We start from the raw sequence: 23,150 nt of genomic DNA, 5'->3' as shown, positions 1-23,150 counted from the left end.
TTGAAAGAAGGAGACTGAAGTACAAAGTTCTTCCATAGAGTAGCCAACTCTCATAGGAGAACAAACAATATTGAGATGTTGAAAATAGATGGCAAGGACTCTGTGGAGGCTCCTGTGATTAGGGAGCATGTTACTGACTTTTTTGAACAATTGCTTTGTGAGCAGGTGGGATGGTGGCCAAAACTTGATGGACTAGCTTTTGAGTCCATTGATACACAGCAAGCCTTGCGGTTGGAGAGGCCCTTTGAGGAGACGGAGGTTCATAGCATGGTAAGGAGAATGGTCAAAGATAAAGCATATGGCCCTTTCCATGGAATTTTTTTAGACATGTTGGGATATGGTGAGGGAGGATTTAATGAGAGTGTTCCATGAATTCTTTTCGGTTGACAAGTTTGAGAAAAGCCTCAATTGCACATTTATCGCACTTATTCCCAAGAAGCTTAGGGCATCAGAGGTGAAGGATTATCGGCTCATTAGCCTCATGAATGGGGTGTTTAAAATCATATCGAATGTGCTCGCAAATCGCCTAGGGAAGGCCCTGGGGAGAATCATTACAAAACCCCAAAATGCATTTGTGAAAGATAGACAAATTCTGGACTCAATTCTCATTGCCAATGAAAGTCTAGACAGTAGACTAAAATTTGAACAGTCGGGGATTCTATGCAAATTAGATCTAGAGAAGGCGTATGATCATGTTAATTGGGAGTTCCTACTTTATTTGTTTGGGAGGTGTGGGTTTGGGGAGAAATCGTGCTCGTTGATTAGATGGTGTATCTCAACGGCGAAGTTTTCAGTCTTGGTGAATGGCAGCCCAAATGATTTCTTTAACAGCTCCCGAGGTCATAAACAAGGAGATCCTTTATCGCCACTTCTATTTGTCATTGTTATGGAGGCGCTTAGCATAATGATTTTAGCCTTGGTGAACAATAGATTTGTTGATGGCTTCTCGGTTGGGAATCCTACTAGGGACTCCATTATTATATCTCACTTATTGTTTGCAAATGATACACTGATCTTTTGTGAGGTAGAACAAAACCAAATTCAAGCATTGAAGACATTATTACTCTGTTTTGAAGCGGTATCAGGGTTGAAAGTGAATTATCATAAATAAGAGTTGGTATCAGTGGGTAATGTTCGTAATATCCGGCAATTGGCTAATACCCTTGGATGTAAGGTTTCCTCTCTCCCCATGAATTACCTTGGTCTTCCCTTGGGGGCAGCAGTAAGGTCTATATATCAATTTGGGATACAGTGATTGAGAAGATTGAATGCAGACTGGTAGGTTGGAAAAGATTGTATCTTTTGAAATGTGGCAGGATCACTCTAATCAAAAGTACTCTTTCTAATCTGCTAACTTACTTTTTATCTGTATTCCCAATCCCAACAAGTGTGGCGAAACACATCAAGAAACTTTATTGTGATTTTCTGTGAAGTGGGTTAGGAGATGAATTCAATTTCACCTAGTCAATTGGGATAAGGTTTGCTCTCCAATCACCTTCGGTGGGTTGGGTATCAGAAAATTGAAGATTTTCAGTCGAGCCTTACTTGGGAAGTGGATGTGGAGATACATCATGGAATCGGAGGCCTAATGGAAATCGGTGATTGATCTTAGATATGGAGGTATGTCGGGGGGTGGTGCACTAGAGAAATTCATGGGGCTTATAGAGTTGGAATTTGAAAACACATTAGAGGAGGGTGGGGGATTTTTGTTAGGCACACTCGGCTAGTGTTGGCTAATGAGTCTAGAATAAAATTTTGGACTGACCGATGGTGCGGAGATCATGCTCTAAAGGATTCTTTCCTTTCAATTTTTAGAATTGCACGTGAGAAAGATGCATCAATAGCTGATTGTATGGAGTTCTCTGGGGACCTTGTCCAATGGAACGTGAATTTCACCAAGGCGGCCCAAGATTGGGAAGTTGGCAGCATTGAGGAGTTTTTTGGTCTTCTATACACGGTGATATCGAGAACACCAAGGTGTTGACACGATATGGTGGATACCCACCGGTAGAGGTATATTCTTAGTTCGCTCTTTTTATAAGACCCTCACACAACCATAGAACACTGAGCTCCCATGGAGAAGGATTTGGCGAAATAAGGCGCCTCCTAAAGTGGCATTTTTTGTATGGGTAGCAACATTGGGTAAGATCTTGACTTTGGACAACTTACGAAAACAAAAGGTGATCATAGTAGAGTAGTGTTGCATGTGTAGGAAAAATAGTGAAACTATGGATCACTTGTTGTTGCATTGTGAGGTCGCTAGAACGTTATGGAATTAAGTGTTCAACAGGTTAGATCTTGCTTGGGTGATGCCTGCCACAGTGATTGAGCTCATGGCCAATTGAAGCAATCTACGAGGTCTCTCACAAATCTCAGAGGTGTGGAAAATGGTTCCGATATGTATTATGTGGTGCTTGTGGAAGGAGCGAAATGACCGGACGTTTGAAGACAAGGAGCGTTCATTGGAAGAACTTAGATTATTTTTTGTCAGCACTATTTTTCTATGGGCCACAGCTATGGATTTTCGCGGCCTCAATTTTCATGATTTTCTAGTTTCTATTTCCTCTTCCTAAATAGGTGTTACCTTTTGCATACCATCTTGTATACTTGGGCTATGCCTATTCATATCAATAGAATCGTTTACTTATAAAAAAAAAAATATCAATAGGTGTAACCAAGTACACTGGATATATACAAGAGAAAATACCTAGCCCATAATGAACAGTATGCACATAATAGGGAACAACGCTCAAGAGGGAGAAATGATGAGAGACTTGTAAAACGAACTAATGCTGAACTTCCCTTTCTTCAAAGGATGTCAGACAATCTTATCAGCTGCTCCCACCCTTTTAGTGCACCATTCATTTCCCAAGAAGGGCCAAATTGAACATCCTTAGATTTCAAATCCCCAAGCCCCCACAAGAGGTTAGATAACATACCTTTTCCCCAATTGACTAATATGAAAATGTTCGACTCTTCACCCAATCCACTCTAAAAGAAATCACATTGGAACTTCTCAATACAACCCACCACGCCACCCAAAAGAGGAAAAGAGGATAGGAAGTAAGTCGGCAACTTTGAGAGTGTACTCTTGATTAAGGTGGTACGACCACCTTTTGCCAAATACAACAACCTTACTTTTTGTGTTGGTTATAGAAGCCTTTTCAAGGTTAAATCTTCCAACTTGCGGGGGGGACTCACCCCAAAGTATTGGCCAAACTCTGAACATTGTTCATGCCCCACTAGAACCATTTCTGATTTAAACAAGTTCACTTTTAGACTAGAAACAGCTTCAAAGAATAGAAGAAGGGCCCTTAAAGACTGGGTTTGGCTTCGAACCGCCCCCACAATATTAGCATATCATCTACGAACAATAAATGTGGGATGCTAAGAACTCCTTGGTTAATGTCCCCCACCCCATCATAAAGCCACCGAAAACTATCGTTAACAAATTCAGGTTGGGACTTCCATTATGATAACAAATGAAGGAGATAAAGGATCGGCCTACCTCAGTCCTTGAGATCTAATGAAGAAATCAACCAGGATATCATTCATCAAAACAGAGAGGCAACCTGTGGACACAACACATGATCCATGAACACCACTGTTCCCCAAATCCACACCTCTCCAATATACACAAGACTTAAGACACTAGTTGAACCCGTCCTATTGGGTGGAAGTTGGTTTCCCTCTATTTTGTGCAGGGCATGGAGCCACATTACAATTTAGGGGACTGGTTTTACACAAATACTACCAACATCATCTACTATTGCACCCAATGGCTTCCTAACAAAGTCTATTCTAGATTCAATGCCCTCTTTTGCGCTTGAGATCCCTTATGTTTTTTTCTTCTTTTTTTTTTATTGGCACTAGGTGTCTAAAACAAAGTCCCAACTAATCCCAGGGGGCCCTCGACAAGGAGTTTCCCTCAAATACAACTCAAATAATTTAAGGAGAAATACTCCCAATCCGATGGCCCCAAGAAGTTTTTTGCACCCAAGATACATTCACAGGATCAAAGAAATTAAAAGATTTCAAAATTGGTGTCTCATACATCTACTAAATTGTAAAACCGGGTGATTATCATACTCCCTCAAATCTACAAGTGTCACCAATCTATAGAACTCTGCTGTATACTCATCAATCTATCACATGTCCAACTTGAGGTTTCGAAGTTGGTGATACATCATCCTCACGTAATTGTGGGTAAGAGAGCTACCCTTGTGTGCTTAATCAATTTCATCCAACTAATGTACTTCAATTTTCCTTGGTAGACTCGACTTTGCTTCAACCATTGCCATAATACTGTAGCTTGCGACACAAATTTGGTAGCCACCAAAGGTACTCAACTGTCATCAGGAACCTCCTTGAAATCCATTACATCCTCAGAAATAGTAACCCCATACAAGAACTCTTTAGGTTGTAGATAAATTTATGATTCTGATATGTTGAGTCTAAAACCAGACTCCCATCTGTCAATGTTATTATGTATTATGGGCACTCCCTGTTCCATTCCCTGCAAAGAGACTAAATGGTCATTTACCAAGACTATTATTGTCATCATGTTCCTTAAAGAAAGCAAATCTGGTGACATTGATGCTTGTTGACCACATATAAGGCCGCGAGTTGTTCAGATAACACATGGAACTGATAATGGAGCTTCCCAAATTGCACATTTAGTCATTATGAACATTCGTCTAGTTGCAAATCACATATCGCCTAATAACGTTAATACACCTCGCCAACCTAAGCATGTTGTTCTCCACATGATTTCTGTATCTAACACCAACTAATGTATCACATGAGGTGAGAAGCTGAATATGCTAACATAGATCCCACCATTTTAAAACCAAAAGAATAAAATGAAGAAAACTCTCTCAAGAAGATTATGTTTATTGAAAACAAGAAAAATAACTAATTCAGCCAAAACCAACCCTTTTCTTTTGATAAGTAAACTAATTCGGCCAAAACCGATCTTAGGGTGCTTAACAATGATAAGAAGTTAGAACAAACCGAAATTCTAATAAAAACAGGATTTATGAAAACTATCGCAGGGTCTCTCAAGCTAAATGTTCACTGCCAACTCGCTCGAGCCAACATCACACGAAAAGTCAAGTGAAATCCTCTAAAAAATAGCCATAAAACTCGCTCAAGAATGTCTTCATGAAAACTATCATGTTGTGCATTCCAAAATAAGTCCCATAACTCACTCGAGCATGACCCGAGCAAAGGCCTCATAAAAGTTCGATTTTTTGCAGGTTTCTCCATCGTGAAGTCTTCTTCATGCCCTCAAATCTCTGCAAGAATCAATTATCAATCTGCTCTACACCTCAGAGAGAGAGTGTGGGAGGGACAAAATTGATTCCCAAGTTTTCTGGAATTTTTTTTTTTTTTAAAGTAAGTTTTCTGGAATTAGCAAACTAAAATCTTCTGTATTTTGACACTTATATCTGGACTACAAATTGTATTTGCATGTATAGCTAAAAAGTAATGTTCAGTTGTTAACAAAAATATGCATATAATGTATGCTTTAGGCTTTGGTATCTCCTTCATTTAATCTATTTCATGAATGAGTGAATGTGAGAGAGGACTAAAATGTAATAGGGCATCACCATTTATGCAATGTGCTTTTTAATGCTTATAGAGATCAGCTCATTCAATAGACCATACATGCATTCCCATAATCAATATTACTCCAGTTTGTTCAAAGTAAATCATGTGATAATTAATTAAGTGTCTCACTCCAATTGAATTGCACAATTCAACATGCTACCTTGTCTAGGGGACCATTAGACAATATATCAAATCGAAAATAATGCATCTCAAAGGGAGTGACTTTACCTTTGGACCCTTCACAGCCAAGTAATCCCCTTCAGACATCTCTCGAAAATGGTGGGACATCCTTCCTTGTGGATACATCTATTTAAAAATGAAATAAATAAAGTAACATAAATAAATCCACAATACTTCATTGAAAATATCGTCAATTCACTATTGGTGTAAAAGCTTGTTATTTACACCAGTCAATGAGAGATCATGTCAGGCTCTTATTTCTTCTCAGATATAACCGAGAAATGACAGCCCAGTCTAAGAAAAAGAAGACCCCAAAATCTCCGTCTTCAACCCATCCGACCTCATTGACACTTTTTGTTCAAAAAGGAGGGAAAACTCTCTCTCTCCATCTCTCTCTCTCTCTGGTTCCCTTTTTTGAATTTCTCCCTTTTCACTCTCAACTGGACCCTGAAAATAAAAAATGAAACAGAAGCTATTATCTTTGTATTTTGGGAGTTTTATCCTCAAACTCTGCTTGGAAGCCCAGAAGAAAAAATGGCAAGAAACTGAGTTTTTTTTTTTTTTTTTTTTTTTTTTTGAGAAAGCATAATGTATTGCCTGCCTGCCCATGTGCTCTGTTATACTCTTGCAAATCAGTGAGTTCTCTCTCCTGTATGTTTGGGCATTTTTCTCTCACTTTTGTCTATTCTAAAGAGAAAAACCAACCCAGTTTCAGAGGTCTTTTTTCCTGGGATTTGATTTTTCAGTCAGTCTTTTCCAAATAATAGTTGAAGAACAATTTGTGGTTAATTTCGAAAGTTGACAGCTATACAAAGTTTGTACAACAATGAGAGATGGTAGGTCCAAGAAACTCTTCAACAGTTCAACCATTCTAAGTCCATTTCAGCCATTTTTTAAAAGGGCAGTCAAAAGAGTAGGAAACAGAATTCTTAGTTGGGGCAGTGAGCATAGTTCCTGGCCAGGGCGACCAAAGGAGTTAGAAATGGAGTTATTAGATGAGGCAGCAAACAAAGTTATTGGACAGACCAGCCATTGGAGCTGGCGACAGAGAGAGAGGAGATGGGAGGAAGGGTTTTAGGCCAGATGAGATTTTAAATAGGGTCTCTTTTTCATAAGGGCATTAATTCCATGGATCTCGTTTTATTTGAGAAACAATGAGATTCTGATGTGCCAATCTCTCATTAGGCAGTGTAAAACCAAACTTTTCACCATATCCAGACAAAAGATGCTCTCTAATTCATTCATGACAAAATGTAATTCACCAATGTTAGGTTGCAGAGTATGTTAACCTTTATAACTAACTCAAAGTATCCAACATCTGAATCCAAAGTTGTTGGTGTATATGGTTTGATAACTTCTTCACCAAGACCATCTTTTCCTCTGGAAGAGGACAGAAAAGTGTGAAATCATCGTGATAAACCATAAAATAACAAGTTTCATTCAAGCAGTACACACTCATACTTCAGCATTTATTCTCATTAAAAAGTAAGCTGGGCATTGGCATTTTTTAATGATGTGGACAAGTAAGAGACAACTTAGAAATCAAACCTGCAACTCATATGCTGTCCAATTGGAAGACCCAACACAGAAGTTGGTGTAGGAAGAGAAAATCTGAACTTAGCCACATTATGACTGAGCTGGGTGCGCTTGACAAGTTTAAATTCCTTGAAGCTCTCAGGGTCCAAGCAACCTATTAAGGCACATCTAAGTGTCATTGAAAATTGCGATAAAGAGAGGCATGCCACATGTATGTCTATGCACACAAAAAAAATGAAGCATGGGGTGAATAGAGAATGCAGATAAGTGAGGAGCAGAAAATGAGGTTGTTTTAGTTTGAATAACTCAAAAGGAAAATCAGCGAAACACCCCCATAGCTTCTAAGTCCCCTCTCGTTTTTTTTTTATAAGTAAAGGTTAAAGTAATATTAAAGGGGCATTCCGAGAATCAAACTCGGGACCTTCTCACTTCTTTTTGATAAGTAAGAGTAATTATATTAATACGAATGAAATAGGCATAGCCCGTGTACACAGGAAGTATACAAAAGAACACCTAAATACATTCTAAGATCAAGAGAATAAAGAAAAGAAGTCATGCACATTGTTTCCATTTAGCACAATAGCTGAAAACCAAAGCATTAAAGTGTGTAAGAAAAAATTCTGTAGTTTTCAAAACACCACTCGTTTCTTTCTGACCAAATACACCACATGATGCACAACGGAATCATTTTTCACACTACTGCCTCTTGAGGATAGCCCTGAATCTTCCTCCAACAAGCCAATAAATCCACAACCCTCAAAGGCATCACCCATGCAACATCGACTCTTCTAAAGATCTCATCCCACAGCACATTTGTCACCTCACAATGTAAAAGTAAGTGGTCCACCGTTTCTTCATCCTTTTTGCATAAATAACACCAATTCATCACAACGCAGCCCCTCTTTCTCAAATTGTCCGTGGTCAATATCTTCCCAAGAGCAGCTCTCCATACAAAGAATGTCACTTTAGAAGGCACCCGAGACCTCCAGATAGACTTCCAAGGGAAATGTGCCTCAGCTTGTGATATCAATATTTTGTAATACGCCCTGACTGTACATTTCTTGTTGCCATTAATCCTCCACTGCAGCTTATCCCCCTATGCCGTAGTATTTCCCGTGGCATGTATCAAGCTAAAGAAATCCGAAACAGTGGGCAATTCCCAATCATGAAAATCCCGGTTGAAGAGGACATTCCATTGAGGAGGGTCGTGAGGGGATCCCCGCACATCTACCACAGAAGCTTCCCTGTTCGCTGCAATACTATAGAGGGCTGGAAACACTGTGTTAAAAGCCCAATCTCCACACCAAACGTCTTGCCAGAACCTAATTCTTGTACCCTCTCCAACCACAAACCTGGTATGGCTTACAAAACTCGACCACCCCTTTCTAATGAATTTCCATAAGCCCACACCATACCCTCCTCGCACTTCCTTGGAGCACCAACCCCCCCCCCCCCAACTTTCGTGTCTACAAACAATAATTTCCCTCCACAACGACTCCACCTTCTGACTTCTAAGTCCCCTCTCGTAATCTTTGGATCTTGAGTATGATTGCCATGACCTCAAAGCCTACATACGTTTAGGTTCAAGCTTTCACTCACCGCAGCTTTCACTCACTACAATTATCTCCAACATAAGTTTGGCTTACAGAGACACCAAGACACCTAGGTACTTGTAATACAAATTGTAGTAACTAATTCTTTTTTTTTTCTTTTTATAAGTAAAACAATATTATTAATAAAGATAGACATAGCCCAAGTATATAAGATGATATATAAGAGATAAGACTTATCTAGGTTGAAGCAGAGGAAACAAGAAAATCATGAAAATTCAGGCCATTAAAATCTAAAGCTATGGCCCATAGAAATAAAATAAGAAAAAATAACGCTCGAAGTTCCTCTGGTAACCGCTCCTTGTTTTCGAAAGTCCAATCATTACATTCTTGCCATATGCACCACATGATGCAAATCGGGATCATCTTCCACACCTCCTTAATTTGAGGACACCTCAAGAGAGAGTCCAGCTAGCCAGTAGCTCAACCACTGCTGCAGGCATTACATACGATAACTAAACACTTCGTCCACAAGGCTCTAGCTATCTCACAATGTAACAAGAGATGCTCTACTGTCTTGCAGGATTGCTTACACATACAACACCAGTCTAGGATGACGACCTTGCGCTTCCTCAAGTTATCGGTTGTCAAAATCTTCCCCAGGGCTAATGTCCAAGTATAGAAGACCACTTTAGGAGGCACCTTATTCCTCCAAATTTTCCTCCATGGGACTTGGCTATTTTGTAAAAGTGTAAGGGACTTGTGGAAGGAGCGAACTGAGAAGGCACCCTTACCCGCGGGTATCCACCATAGCCTATCAGCTTGTTGTCCATTCGGCACCACAGAATATAACAGGCTGAAGAAAGCCTCAAAGTTGTCTACTTCCCAATCATGCACCGCTCTATTAAACGTGACATTCCACTGAACTTGGTCCCCTGATCAAAGCATGAGGGCTGCTACTGAAGCTTCTTGATCACGTGCCACTCGGAATATAGCTGGAAAGGAATCCTTCAAGGCCTCATCCCCGTACCATATGTCCCTCCAAAACTTTATCCCGGGAACCCTCGTCCACCACTAATTTAGAATGGCGATTAAACACCCCCCACCCACGCCTGATGTCCCTCCACCAATTTCCATAGGGCTTCTAGTTCCATGTTATACTTTCATAGCCACTTCCAGAGTAGGGCTCGATTGAATGTTCTAAAATTTTTTATACCCAACCCACCTAACGAAATCAGCCTGCACACCTTATCCCAACTGACTAGGTGGAATTTGAATTATCCCCCAACCCGCTCCATAGGAAATCACGGTATAGTTTTTCAATCCGAACCACCACACTAGCTCGAATAGGGAACAAAGACAAGAAATATGTAGGTAAATTAGAAAGGGTACTCTTAATAAGAGTTAACTGACCACTCTTTGACAAGTACAATCTCTTCCACCCTGCCAATTTCCTTCCTATCTTCTCGATGATTGTATCCCAAATTGATGAAGCCCGTGAAGCAGTTCCCAAAGGCAATCCCAAATAAGTCATAGGGAGAGAGGCTACCTTATACCCAAGTATGCTAGCTAACTGCCGAGTATTGTTGTCATTCCCCACTGGCACTAACTCTGACTTATCGAAGTTCACTTTCAAGCCTGACGCTGCTTTGAAGTATGGTAAAAATGTCTTCACTGCCTTCAACTGGTTTTGATCTATCTCGTAGAATAACAGCGTATCATCTGCAAAAAGTAAATGAGACAAAATAATAATACCCTGATTGGGGTCACCAATCGAGAAACCAGACACAAACCCATTTGTAACCACCGCCGAGATCATCCTACTGAGGGCCTCCATAATAATCACAAATAAAAGTGGGGACAGCGAGTCTCCTTGCCTTAAGCCACGAGAACTACTAAAAAACCAATGGGACTGCCATTAATCAAGACTGAGAACTTTGCCGTTACGATGCACCAACTTATACACGTTCGCCATCTCTCCCCGAAACCACATCTCTCCAACAAATAAAGAAGGAAATCCTAGTTTACATGATCGTATGCCTTCTCCATGTCTAATTTGCAGATAATCCCCATGGAGCCAGACTTTAATCTACTATCCAAGCCTTCATTCGCTATAAGGACTGAATCAAGCATTTGGTGAACCCGAACAAACGCATTTTGTGGTTTCATTATTATCTTACCCAACACCTCCCCTAATTAGCACCTTGGAGATAATTTTGTATACCCCATTAACGAGGCTAATGGGCCTAAAATCCTTAACCTCCGATGCTCCAAACTTCTTTGGGATGAGCACAATAAAGGTAGCATTTAAGCTTTTTCTCGAGCTTCCCAGCCAAGAACAATTCCTGAAACACATTCATGATGTCCACTTTTACAACCTCCCAGCATGTCTGGATTAAGCCCAAAGAGAAGCCATCAGAACCTGGTGCTTTATCTTTAACCATGCGTCTTACTACATCATATACCTCTGCTTCCTCAAACGGACGCTCCAACCATGACCCAGTATGTGGCTCAATAGAGTCAAAACCAAGACCATCAAGTTTTGGCCTCCACCCCTCTCGTTCTGTCAGCAGCTGTTCAAAGAAATCCACCACATGATCCCGAATCACCAGGACCTCCCTGCACTCAGTACCATTGATGTTCAGCATCTCAATGGTATTATTTCTTCTATGAGAGTTAGCCACTCTATGGAAAAACTTAGTACTTCAATCCCCCTCTTTCAACCAAAATGCTCTTGACTTCTGATGCCATGAAATCTCCTCAAGAGATAATACTCACTCCAACTCTGAGGCCAAGTCTATCTTCCACAATACTTCTTCAGGAGAGGGCTCTATCCTCAAGTACTCTATCAAACTATTGAAGCCCCTCCACCAACGTTTTCTTTTGCTCCCCTATGTCTCCAAAGGATAGAGAATTCCAAAGCTTAAGGTCATTCTTCAAAGCTTTCAATTTGCTGGCTAGAATGTAGGAGGGGTTAACTTGAAATTGATACGATGACCATCATTGCCTAACCCTTTCCACAAATCCTTCACTTTTAAGCCGCATGTTCTCAAACTTAAAATAGCGGCGACCACCTTGGATACCACCACAATCCAACAAGATGGGAAAATGATCTAAGCAAAAACGAGGCAACTTCTTTTGACACACCTCTAGATAATGCGCTTCCCACTCTGGTGAGATTAAAAATATATCCAGTCGAATTCATGTCTAATTATTTGACCAAGTAAAAGAGCCTCCCATGAGAGGAATATCCAACAAGTTCAAGTCAAAAATACAATCTGAAAAATCTGTCATTGCTGGGTGCATCTTGCTATCTCCTAATCTTTCACTAGGGAATCTAATGATATTGAAATCTCCACCTATGCACCAGGGAAGATTCCACCGGCTATGTAACCCAGCAAGTTCCTCCCATAAAGTCTTCGATCATTGTCAACATTCAGCCTATATAAACCTACAAAAACCAACAAAAAGTTATATTCCACACTCTTAAAGGAGCAAGCCACTGAATACTCCCCCACAAAATCCTCCATTTTCTTCACAACTCTTTTATCCCACATCACTAAAATACCACCTGAAGCCCCATTTGATGCAAGGTAAACCCAATCTGCATAAGTACAACTCCAAACACTTCGCACTATTCTCCTAGAAACCAATTTCAGCTTGGTTTCGTGTAAACATAATATATCCGCCCTCCATTCCCGAAGCAAATTTTTTATACCAAGTCGCTTATTTGCCTCATTCAACCCGTGGACATTCCAAGACATAATTTTTGGCTTTATAAAGGAGAGACCATCCCATTCCCTTTGGATCTAACGCAACTGGAGTTGCCCTCATAATTCAACAACCAATTGAGTCGTTTAAGCTTCCGCTGTTTCTTAGACCCAAATTTCTTGGACTGTGAGTGACCCACTTCAACAGTCGTAAGAAGGGCCATAAACTGTTCTTCAAAACCCACACACTCCATTCCCACACAAAATTGAATTTTCTTTACCTTGCGGAGCACCCAATCTGACACACTGGATTCATCTAGTAACATACGCTTCAGAGGAGTGGGCTCCCCATCACCAAGAACCCACTGCAAAAATGCTAGCGTCCCCCTCTCCTCCTCCCCACATAGGTTTCCGCCCTCCCCAACAAACCTCCCTTCTTAAAAAGAAATGAGCTTCTGAGATAGCCCCATAACCACATCCTTGTCACTGCCCAGAGAGGGAGAGAGCATCAAACAGAGCATACCCACAAAATTTTCCTTCTTCTTGTGGCTCGGTACACAGTTCCAACTGTAGCAAGGCCACCGCCAGAGAAGGAACAACCTCAGGCTGCTGTAGAGCCACCGTCGGAGGAGATATTACCTCCTTACTGTTTGTCGACATTGTCTGGCCGGGAGCCACCACAAATACGACACGTTGTGGTGGAGAAAGGACCAGATCCTTGTTTATCGCAGATGCCAACGGCTCCACTATCATCATCGGCGCCCTCTAGGACCCCGTCAACGGTTCCCCGACTGGTTGATGTGCTGCTGGACATCTCCCAGACGAGTTTGCACCGCTCCTACCGGTCGAGGGTCAAGGATCACCCCCCCTTTCAGATTCTCCAAACAGGCTGGGTCCCGTGCCTCTCAAAAAGCCTAATTCCCACTGGTTGAGGCACAACAGGGAGGCCCACCATGCTAGGTTCATGCGGGAGACCTTGATTCATTGCAAGGCCACTGGGTCCTGCTTCTTTTGGGCCCACGCCCTTCGTAATCTCATTTACCTACCCAACCAGGCCGACTTCAAGCCCATCACCCGAATTAAGCCCATCAACCAAATTTCCTTTAAGTTGAATGCACCATATCATCCTCTCCACTTTATCTTGAAGCTTCCCCAATTCAGTCTTCATGTCCAGCAACGAGCCAAGGACATCACCCTCTGCCAAGCCGACAACAAGCCTGTCACCACCACCCTTCCACTGTGCATTACGCGGTGCTCTGCTAGAAACATACCCATTGCCCTTTCTAGCGTAAGCACCTCTCTGAGCACCCATGTCGCCGCCTTCTCCTTTTCTAGTTTCATGCAGAGGCACCAATGCCTCCCTGTAGGAGCCTTTTTGCGACTACAACACCACCGTCGCTGGTCTAAACGGTGCCCCTCTAGCATTGCTTCTCCCATCTTCAACAAATTCCCACAATGCTTCCCACATCCTCCTCCATCCATTGCCATTCTTCTCTTCCAGTATGAAAATAAAACTGCGTCTGCCACCACTCCCATATTCCACCAACGCCATGTATCGGCCCCGAGCATTCGAGCACCTCTGTACTATGAAGCTGTGATTGCTCTCCCTAACCGTAGTGTAAAAATCCTTCTTATCTCCCTTCAAACAATCCTCCAAAGCTTTAACCAACCACCGCACCAAGGAAGACCCCAAAGTCAGCCTATTCATCACCTTCCAACTTCTCTCCGTAATGAGCAAGAAGTTGCCATCCATCTCTAAGGAAAAAACTTTTGACTCAATCACTAAATCCTTTGTAAATCCCATCCTTAACACACCAAATAAAAACGAAATCCCTCCATCATAGACCACCAAGCATCATTGGAGGAAAAGAACTCATTTTTCATCGTCTAAGTTTGGTTGTACGGAGAAGAATCTCAACAAAATGATATTTTAAGTATAAAATATAACAATTGTAGTAACTAATTCAATAACTACCTTTTATCAAATTTTGAAATGCAAAGTAATGTTATTGAATCATGCAATATGTATAATTCATCAGTTCCCCAGTGCTACAAAATCAGTCGTCTAGTTTAATGAAGACCTAAATATGCTAACCCTCCTGAATGTTTTATGAAATAAACAACTCGTTTTGATTATATTTCTTGACTTAAAAAGGGAAAACTACCTGTCATGGAGCAGCCTAGTGCTCATAGGGTGAGCTTGGGATGAGCTGTAGACTTAAGAATAGCTTGGATAAAACGAATTTTGAAAATTTCTCAGAAAGTTTGAGAAAAGATTTGAGATATGTATTTTTATTGGGTTTTGTAATAGTTGATAGAAAAACTTAGATAAAGGGTTTTTGAAATATGTTTTGTATTGGGTTTTTGAAAATAGGTAGGAAAATTTGAAAAGTCGTTTAAATACAATATTTTTGGCCTTATTAATTATTAAAAAAAAAAAGCAATATTTTTGGGGGGTTTTTTTTTTTTTTTGATAAGTTTTTTTTTTTTTTTTTTTGGGGGGGGGGGGGGGTGTGAAAGTTGTTTTGGATTTTATGTTTATTTTTTCACAGAAACCTAAGCAAATCATTGTATGACAAGTTTTTACGAGAAAGAGAAAAAAACTTCTGAGATCTAGTGATGTTTGGATTGAAGTTCAAAACCTTTTTTGAAACATTTTGAAAATTATTGTATCCAGACATCCATTCAAACAAACATTCTAAGTTAACTTTGCACTGAGAGTTCTCCTTAATTACTTTTACTTCAGAGAAAAAAAAAAAACAGAGCTCCTGAATTGCCTGATACACAGTTCTGATAGGAGGGGTTGTAAATCTGGAATTTACTCCCCAAGGGTGGGCCCAAAGGATACAATCATGGTGAAATCCCACGTCATTAGAAAACAAAGGAAAAGTAAGAAAACAATAAAAGCATAAACATGTTATTTTTTCTTAGTAAATTTGACTATGATGCACTGAGAGCTCTAATTTCCTTCTCTTCTATTGATATGTTAAAAAAATCAACTAAACAAATAGTGCACAGCCAAAGTACATGGGAGGAATACAAGAGATACTAAAATAAAAATAATTACAAATATATTTATTTATTTCCTATCTTTAGCAAAAGATTGTAGATGTATGAATCCATATAATAATTTACCTTGTAAACAACAAAATTCCTAAAATCTTGGTCTATTGTTGGTACCAAGCCATGTAAGTGGATACATAATTTGAAGAAATATGCACTCTCTCATTGACTATGAGTTGAAGAGGTTCACCTGAAATTCCCCAATTAAAAAGAGAGGGCCCTTTAGCCACCTTGCTGTCAAAAGCAGTTTTAGCATCTGGATGCTGATCTTTAAGTTCATCTTTTACATTTTGATGGGGTAACATACTCCCTTAATGATGAGCCAAGATTTTTTACTTTTTGCCCGCAGGTCATAACTCATAAAAGGGCAATCTATTTAAAGAATCAATGTTTGATTAAACAAGCCTTACTTCTTTGGAAGCCCAATAATTTTTTTAAAAGTCCCCAATACATTATGATTATAATGTATAATTATGTTTTAATAATAAGATTAAATACTGAATACTTTGACAGTCCCAAGCTAAGAGGGACGAGTATTTGGAGGCTTGACCTGGTCACAAAGCAGCATTTATACAGATCCTCTTCTCTCAAAGATCTTCCCCATGTTATCCTCACAATCATGTTACTGTAGAGATAGCCTTAAAAGTCCCATCTCTCTCAATTCTTTTACTCACTTCATCTCCTCTGCCAAGTCGAAGATCGACTTCACCGAGAGCCCAGTCTTAGCAAATCACAAAACTGCTGCTGGGTAATTTGTCTTCACCATTCCTATGTTTTCTTTTTCCTATCTTCCTACAATCTCTCTCTCCTTCACTATTTCTATTCCTTCTAGTCTCGCTCAGAACCAACTATTTTCTTTTTTTTGGTAATGTTTTATGTTTTAACCACCCAGGTGAGCAAGCTGGCTTAGATAGAAGAACCTAGTGTCAATGAAATCAGTGTGACTAGTTTGTTTAGATTTTATGTTAGCATGTTATTTTATCCGTTTCCTTCTGCTTTCAAGACTCCAATTATGTTTTTATATTTAATGGCTTCATTTTAATGAAGAAATTATTTTTACGTTGGATCTCTTACCTGCTGTGAGTTACGTAGGTGTGTAACATCCCTAGCCTATGGAAAGGACTGTTACAAATGGTTTCTTAGGGCTTTGAAGTAAGGAAAATGGGCCATGGGACTAATATAAAATCCTCTGTCGTTGTAATGACCTTCTAGAGCAGAATGAGTTCCAAATAACCATTCTGAATTTGCAAGAATGCGACAGTAACATAATATTCTAAAGTCCATGTTTTTGTAAACAACATGCGAGCACGGCAGCAACCTACTCGCCACACCTAATTGAAATCTGCAATTTTTCCTGTTATTTGTATCATGCTTTTCTCATAAGTGTTGATATAAAATCTTAAATATTTATCTTCTCCGTTCATCAATTACAATAATTAGGAACAACTATCGTTGCTTTAAATTAAATTAATAACTGCAGTTTGCTTTCTCTCCGATCAGTTCCGTATTTTGAATCTATTTTAATGCATCATTCAGATCATCAATTTTAACCTGAGAGGTGCAGTTCTTAGGAGCATTTAAAAACCAAATGGACGATACAATCATAAACGAACTCTAATAAAGAAAAAACAAAAGTTGCCATGTACTTGAAACTTCTCGCTAACTATAATTAGGCTTTAGATAAAGCATCACATTGCACATGCAAGCAAAAAGGAAACAATATGTTGGGAATCAGAGGCAATGTAAATTGAAAGATAAAAACCGAAAATGAGAAACGACGCGAGGGGCGAAAGCCGAACCTTTAGGTTTCTTGGTGAGGTAGTAATAGTAGGAGGTGCCAGCGGCAATGGCCACGAGAGCCACGGCTATGCTTATCATCTCTGCCCTGTGAGACTGAAACAGTTCCATTTTGAGAAGAGAGGGAGAGAAAGGTTTCCGCAGCGGAGGCACTTCAGCGTGACTGGTAATGAAAATTCTGGTCCGCAGTGGAGACGAGAATTATAACTCTATATTTATATGGACGAAAAACAAGGGATGCAGGAAAAGAATTTGTCTGGGTTGCTTGAGATTTCTGCCCGCAATGAATCAGTTTGCCATGTGCCGCGTTTACATTGCCCAAAGATTTTCCAGGAATAAATGCTCTTTTGGTGGACTCAACACAAATGAAGAAGAAAGTTGGGTTGTAATTTTAAAGAGGATAAATGCTTTTTTTTTTTTTAATAATATTTTAGTTGACAATGTCTACAATTTCGATTAGGCCTTCAATCCTAACTCCATCTTAACATTTTAATAAATTATATAGAATAATTTTATTTAAAAGTTTTTACACCACATATTATCTACGTATTGCTTGACATTAAACAGATAGTATATTTTGTTGAATCTTTTTCATAGCTCGATAAATCTTTTCTACGCTCGATAGGTAATTTGATAAACCAAACATTTTCTTTTTATATTTTAGAATGTGATTAATCAGCATGTTAACTAAATTTCTAAAAACTCTAATATTAATTATTTTAAAAACAATTTTCAGACATCATTATGGCAATCAATTGAGGTGGCCGATTATAGCTGTCATCCTAAGAAACATTTCAAGAAATCACATAAATAAAACTAGTCCAGTCGTAGTTCGAGATGGTGGCCCTCATCAGCACTAGTGGTTGTCACCACCATGAGGCGATCAGAAAAGTCACTAAGGCTAGTACTAGAGTCGAGAAGTTTTCTAACTGTTGATGTGGACGAATTTTTTCAGTTCTAACACCTCCCTATCGTCAAACACAACAGTTCTTTCTTGAGCCCAAAGGTGGCTGCTAGTCACCTCTAGGTGTAACAAGTTCGTTTTGTAGAGAAAATAATGGAGCTAAATAACAAACCAAACCGTAACTGTCAACTGGAGGGAAATAAGGAGGAGAATTAGGAAGACAGTTGATCCAATCTTCTGCTATGCTTTAAATTTTGAAAAGATATTCTGTTGTTAGTTTTATCTTGAAATGATCTTCTTATTGTTATTTAAATTTTGTAATATCTAAAAGATAGCTACTCTGTTGTAAACTCTATAAAGAGTTATCCATGTATAATGTTTGATTTACTAAAAAGAGATCAATTCAAGAACTAGAACAATTCCATTGTCCTCTATTTCTTATTCTCCTTTACTTCTATCACGTCAATTCTTTCACATGGTATCATTTTGAGCCACCAAAAGACTAGCGTCTCATTATGTCTTCCTTCTCCTTCTTTCTCCACTAGCATTGATCCTCATGCTTCTTCTGTCACTATTATAACTCCACTCTCCAATATTGTTTCAATCAAATTAACTGTCGAAAATTATCCCATCTGGAAGGCACAATTAGTGCCCTATTGCCGTGGCTAGGATCTGTATGGATTCCTTGATGGTACTTCCCAAATTCCTCCCCAAACTATTTCTTCTCTGCAACCTGATACGAATGCAACCACTCAAATTCCAAATCCTGCGCATTCTCAATGGGTGCGACAAGACAATCTCATCTTAAACATTCTCATGTCTTCCATGACCGAGGGTGTCTTAGCCCAGGTTGTCTCTCATGCAATATCTCATGAGGTTTGGCATGCACTAGAAATAAATTTCTCTTCACAGTCTAAAGCTCGTACCATCCAAGTTCAAACTTAACTTGCCAATGCCAAGAAAGGCAATCAATCTGCCAGTGATTATTTTTTGTCCATCAAAAAATTAGTCGATGAACTTGCTATGGTTGGTCAACCTCTCAAGTGTGACGATGTCATTTCTTATGTTCTTGCTGGACTCGGGCATGAATATGACAATTTTGTATCCTCCATCTATGCTCGCACTGACCATGTCACACTTGAGGAGGTATACTCTCTGCTCATTGTTACTGAATCTCGTCTAAACCGTCATCATCTTTCTACTCCTACACCACTTGCTGAAGCAAATGTCATCCAACAACAATTACACCAATCTCAAAATAGGGGGCGAAGTAACTCTCGTGGTAAAGGCTGCTATAATCATTCTCGGGGAGGGGGTACTTCCTCCTATAACCACAATGACACATATAATTCTTCTCTAGTTATGTGTCAAGTTTGCGGAAAACCTGGTCACTCCGCTCGCAAGTGCTACCATCGTTTCGATCGCACCTATCAGGATCCTCCTCGATCTCAGAATAAACAAGCCTTGCTTGTAGCTAAAAATGGCGGTTGGGAGAATGACTGGCATGCGAACACAGGTGCCACTCACCATATCACACATGATATGGCCAATCTGAACCTAAAGAGTGATGACTATGATGGTACAGACCAACTCCAAGTTGGCAATGGTCAAGGTTTGCGTATCTCTAAAACTGGCAAATCAACTCTTAATACATCATCTCATTCTTTTGTGTTAAATCAAGTCCTCTTGGTCCCTCAAATTCAGAAAAATTTACTTTCAGTTCAAAAATTCTGTATTGTTAATAATGTTTATTTCAAGTTTCATGACAAATATTTTCTTATGAAGGATTACTCAGCAAACGTCATTCATCGCAGCCAAGTCAATAATGGTTTATACCATTTTTCCAACACCAATGTTCATCCTCAAGCCCTTTCTCGTATTCATGTTTCCTTTGATCAATGGCATCGTCGACTTGGCCATGTTGCTCCTCAAGTTGTTCAACGTGTTCTATCCTTCAATAAGCTTCCAGCTGAAAAAATAAAAAGCCACTCTGTGTGCTCCGATTGCCAATTAGCCAAAAGCCATGCTTTGCCGTTTAGGAAGTCTACTTATGCTTCTCATTCTCCATTAAACTTAATTTTCACAGATGTATTGGGTCTGGCTTCTGTAGCCTCAACTACAGGTGCTCGGTAATATGTTAGTTTTCTAGATAATTTTTCAAAATTTATATGGTTCTTTCCAATTAAATTAAAGTCTGATGTTGAGGGTGTTTTTCTTCAATTTCAAAGTTGAGTGGAGAAACATTTTGAACATAAAATAAAGGCCATACAATCTAATTGGCGTGGTGAGTATTGTAGGCTACATAACTATTTTCGAGTGAATGGCATTGCCAATCGTATAACATGTCCTCACACTCACCAACAAATGGGCTCCATTGAACGAAGGCATAAACAAATTGTGGAGATAGGACTCAGTATGTTATCACATTCGAATTTACCTCTAAATTACTGGGAATATGCCTTCTATACTACAACTTATTTAATTAATCGTCTTCCCACACCCACTTTCCGCAATTTGTCCCCTTATCAAATTATCTATAAACGAGTCCCTAATTTTTTATTTTTACGAGTCTTCGAATGTGCATGTTGGCCTAATCATAGACCATATAACAAACATAAATTGGATTTCCGAAGCAAATCATGTGTTTGCATTGATTATAGTGTTAATCACCATGAGTACAAGTGCCATTTTGAGATTGAAACAATTGTTTCCTTATCAGAAAATTCCCTCACCCCCACCATCTTTAACATCAAATTCTTTCACACATGTAAACTTGCATTTAAATCTCAAAATGGCATCTCTTGCCAGAATTACTGATATGCAATCTGCGACCTTACCACCTAAAAATAATCTTAATGTGCCTTGAGTATCTCACTCTACAGGAACAGATGAAGAAGGACCTGTCAGGCCTGCTAATTCTACCTCTCCCCAGTCATCATAGCTATTGATCCATCTCTCTCTTCAAATACCAGAAGCTGCACCTCTGCAAACTTCAGATCTTGTTGTTACACCACAAAACACCAGCACGCATGCCATGGTGACTAGATCAAAAAACAATATTTTCAAACCAAAATCCACCTTTGATGACTTTGTGAGGTACCCTCTTCCGAAAGCATTATTTAGCTCCCTTGATTCTGCTAATGTAGAACCATCATGTTATAGTGATGCAGTAAAATCATCACACTGGCATGCAACAATGAATATTGAGTTTGATGTTCTTTTACGCAATGGAACATGGTCGTTAGTTGCACCACCTCTAAAGCCCAACGTTGTTGGCTGCTGCTGGATATACAAAATTAAAAAGCATGCCGATGGTTCCATAGAGCGCTATAAAGCAGGGTTGGTTGCCAAAAATTTTAATCAGCAAGAAGGTGTTGATTTTAATGAAACCTTTAGCCCTGTTTTCAAGCATGCTACAATTCGAATTATCTTGTCCATGGTTGTCTCTTTTAACTGGCAAATTAAGCAAATTAATGTCCAAAATACTTTTCTGCATGGAAAATTGGAAGAAGAAGTATATATGGCACAACCTCAAGGGCTACATTCATCTACAGTATCATCATCATCTTTATAGGTTACATAAGTCATTATATGGCTTAAAACAAGCTCTGAGAGCTTGGTTCTCTCGTCAAACAGATAAGTTACGAGAAATAGGATTTCATGATAGCAAGGCCGAAACTTCTCTATTTATTTGGCGCAAGGATGGTGCTCTAGTCGTGATTCTTAGTTACGTTGATGATATTATCATCACAGGCAATCTTAGCTACTTTTTGGGGATATAAGTTTTGAGCTCAAGAGAATGTATGCATTTAACTCAACGTAAGTATGTGGTGGATCTTCTAAAACGCACTCACATGGCAGAAGCCAAGCCGTGCACAAGTCAAGCCGTGCACAAGTCCTATGTCAACTTTCTGCAACTGAGGGTGCTAAATTTTCAGATCCTCATCTCCATAGACAAGTTGTTGGAAGCCTACAATATTTAGTTTTAACCAAACCTAATCTTGCTTTTTCAATACACAAAGTAAGTAAATTTATGCATAAACTATTGGAACCACACTGGCAGACTGTGAAAAGGACTACATTATCTAAAACATACCATATCAACGGGTTTGTTCCTCAACAAGTCATCTAATTTTACAGTTCAAGTGTTTTCAGATTCCGATTAGGCAGCTGATCGAGATGATCGTCAGTCAGTAGGTGCATATTGCATTTTGATGGGCAACAATCTTATTTCCTGGCGGTGCAAGCAACAATTCACAATTGCCCGTAGTAGTACCGAAGCTGAATATAAGTCCCTTGCGGATACTGCTTCAGAACTACAATGGCTCCAATCGATTTTATATGAAATTAGCCTTAAAATTCCAAACGTGCCTATGTTGTGGTGTGACAATATTGGAGCCACATACGTGGCAGCCAATCCTTTGTTTCATGCTCATACAAAGCACATTGAGATTTATTTTCATTATGTGTGTGACTAGGTTCAAAGAAAGTAGCTTATTGTTCAGTTCATATTGACTAAAGATCAACTTGCTGATTCATTAACAAAATCGGTGTCTCCTCACAAGTTTCAAATCATATTGGCCAATCTAAATGTTCGAACACTACCCTTTAGATAGAGGGGGCATGTAGAGGAAATAATGGAGCTTAATAACAAACCAAACCGTAACTGTCAAATGGAGGAAAATAAGGAGGAGGATTAGGAGGACAGCTGATCCGATCTTCTGTTATGCTTTAAATTTTGAAAAGATATTATATTATTAGTTTTTTCTTGAAATGATCTTGTTATTATTTAAATTT

General features: G+C 39.4%; 1 protein-coding gene across 2 annotated transcripts in view; it reads right to left on the bottom strand.

The window, feature by feature from the left end:
• The window catches only part of LOC121239567 (NADH--cytochrome b5 reductase 1-like), a 52,663-nt gene extending 34,867 nt beyond the window's left edge, over positions 1 to 17,796 (bottom strand). The window contains exons 1-4 of one of the 2 annotated variants that reach the window (XM_041136834.1): positions 17,452 to 17,796; positions 7,342 to 7,483; positions 7,083 to 7,173; positions 5,842 to 5,919 (exon numbers count right to left, since the gene is read on the bottom strand). In XM_041136834.1, the coding sequence (XP_040992768.1) occupies positions 5,842 to 5,919; positions 7,083 to 7,173; positions 7,342 to 7,483; positions 17,452 to 17,560 (420 nt within the window). In that variant the 5' untranslated portion in view covers positions 17,561 to 17,796. The remainder of the gene's footprint in view (positions 1 to 5,841; positions 5,920 to 7,082; positions 7,174 to 7,341; positions 7,484 to 17,451) is intronic. The other variant, XM_041136835.1, reaches the window with a different exon arrangement.
• Positions 17,797 to 23,150: the final 5,354 nt, after the last annotated feature.

The sequence above is a fragment of the Juglans microcarpa x Juglans regia genome, chromosome 7D (assembly GCF_004785595.1).
Source record: "Juglans microcarpa x Juglans regia isolate MS1-56 chromosome 7D, Jm3101_v1.0, whole genome shotgun sequence".
Lineage (NCBI taxonomy): Eukaryota > Viridiplantae > Streptophyta > Magnoliopsida > Fagales > Juglandaceae > Juglans > Juglans microcarpa x Juglans regia.
This window is presented reverse-complemented; position numbering and strand designations above follow the sequence as displayed.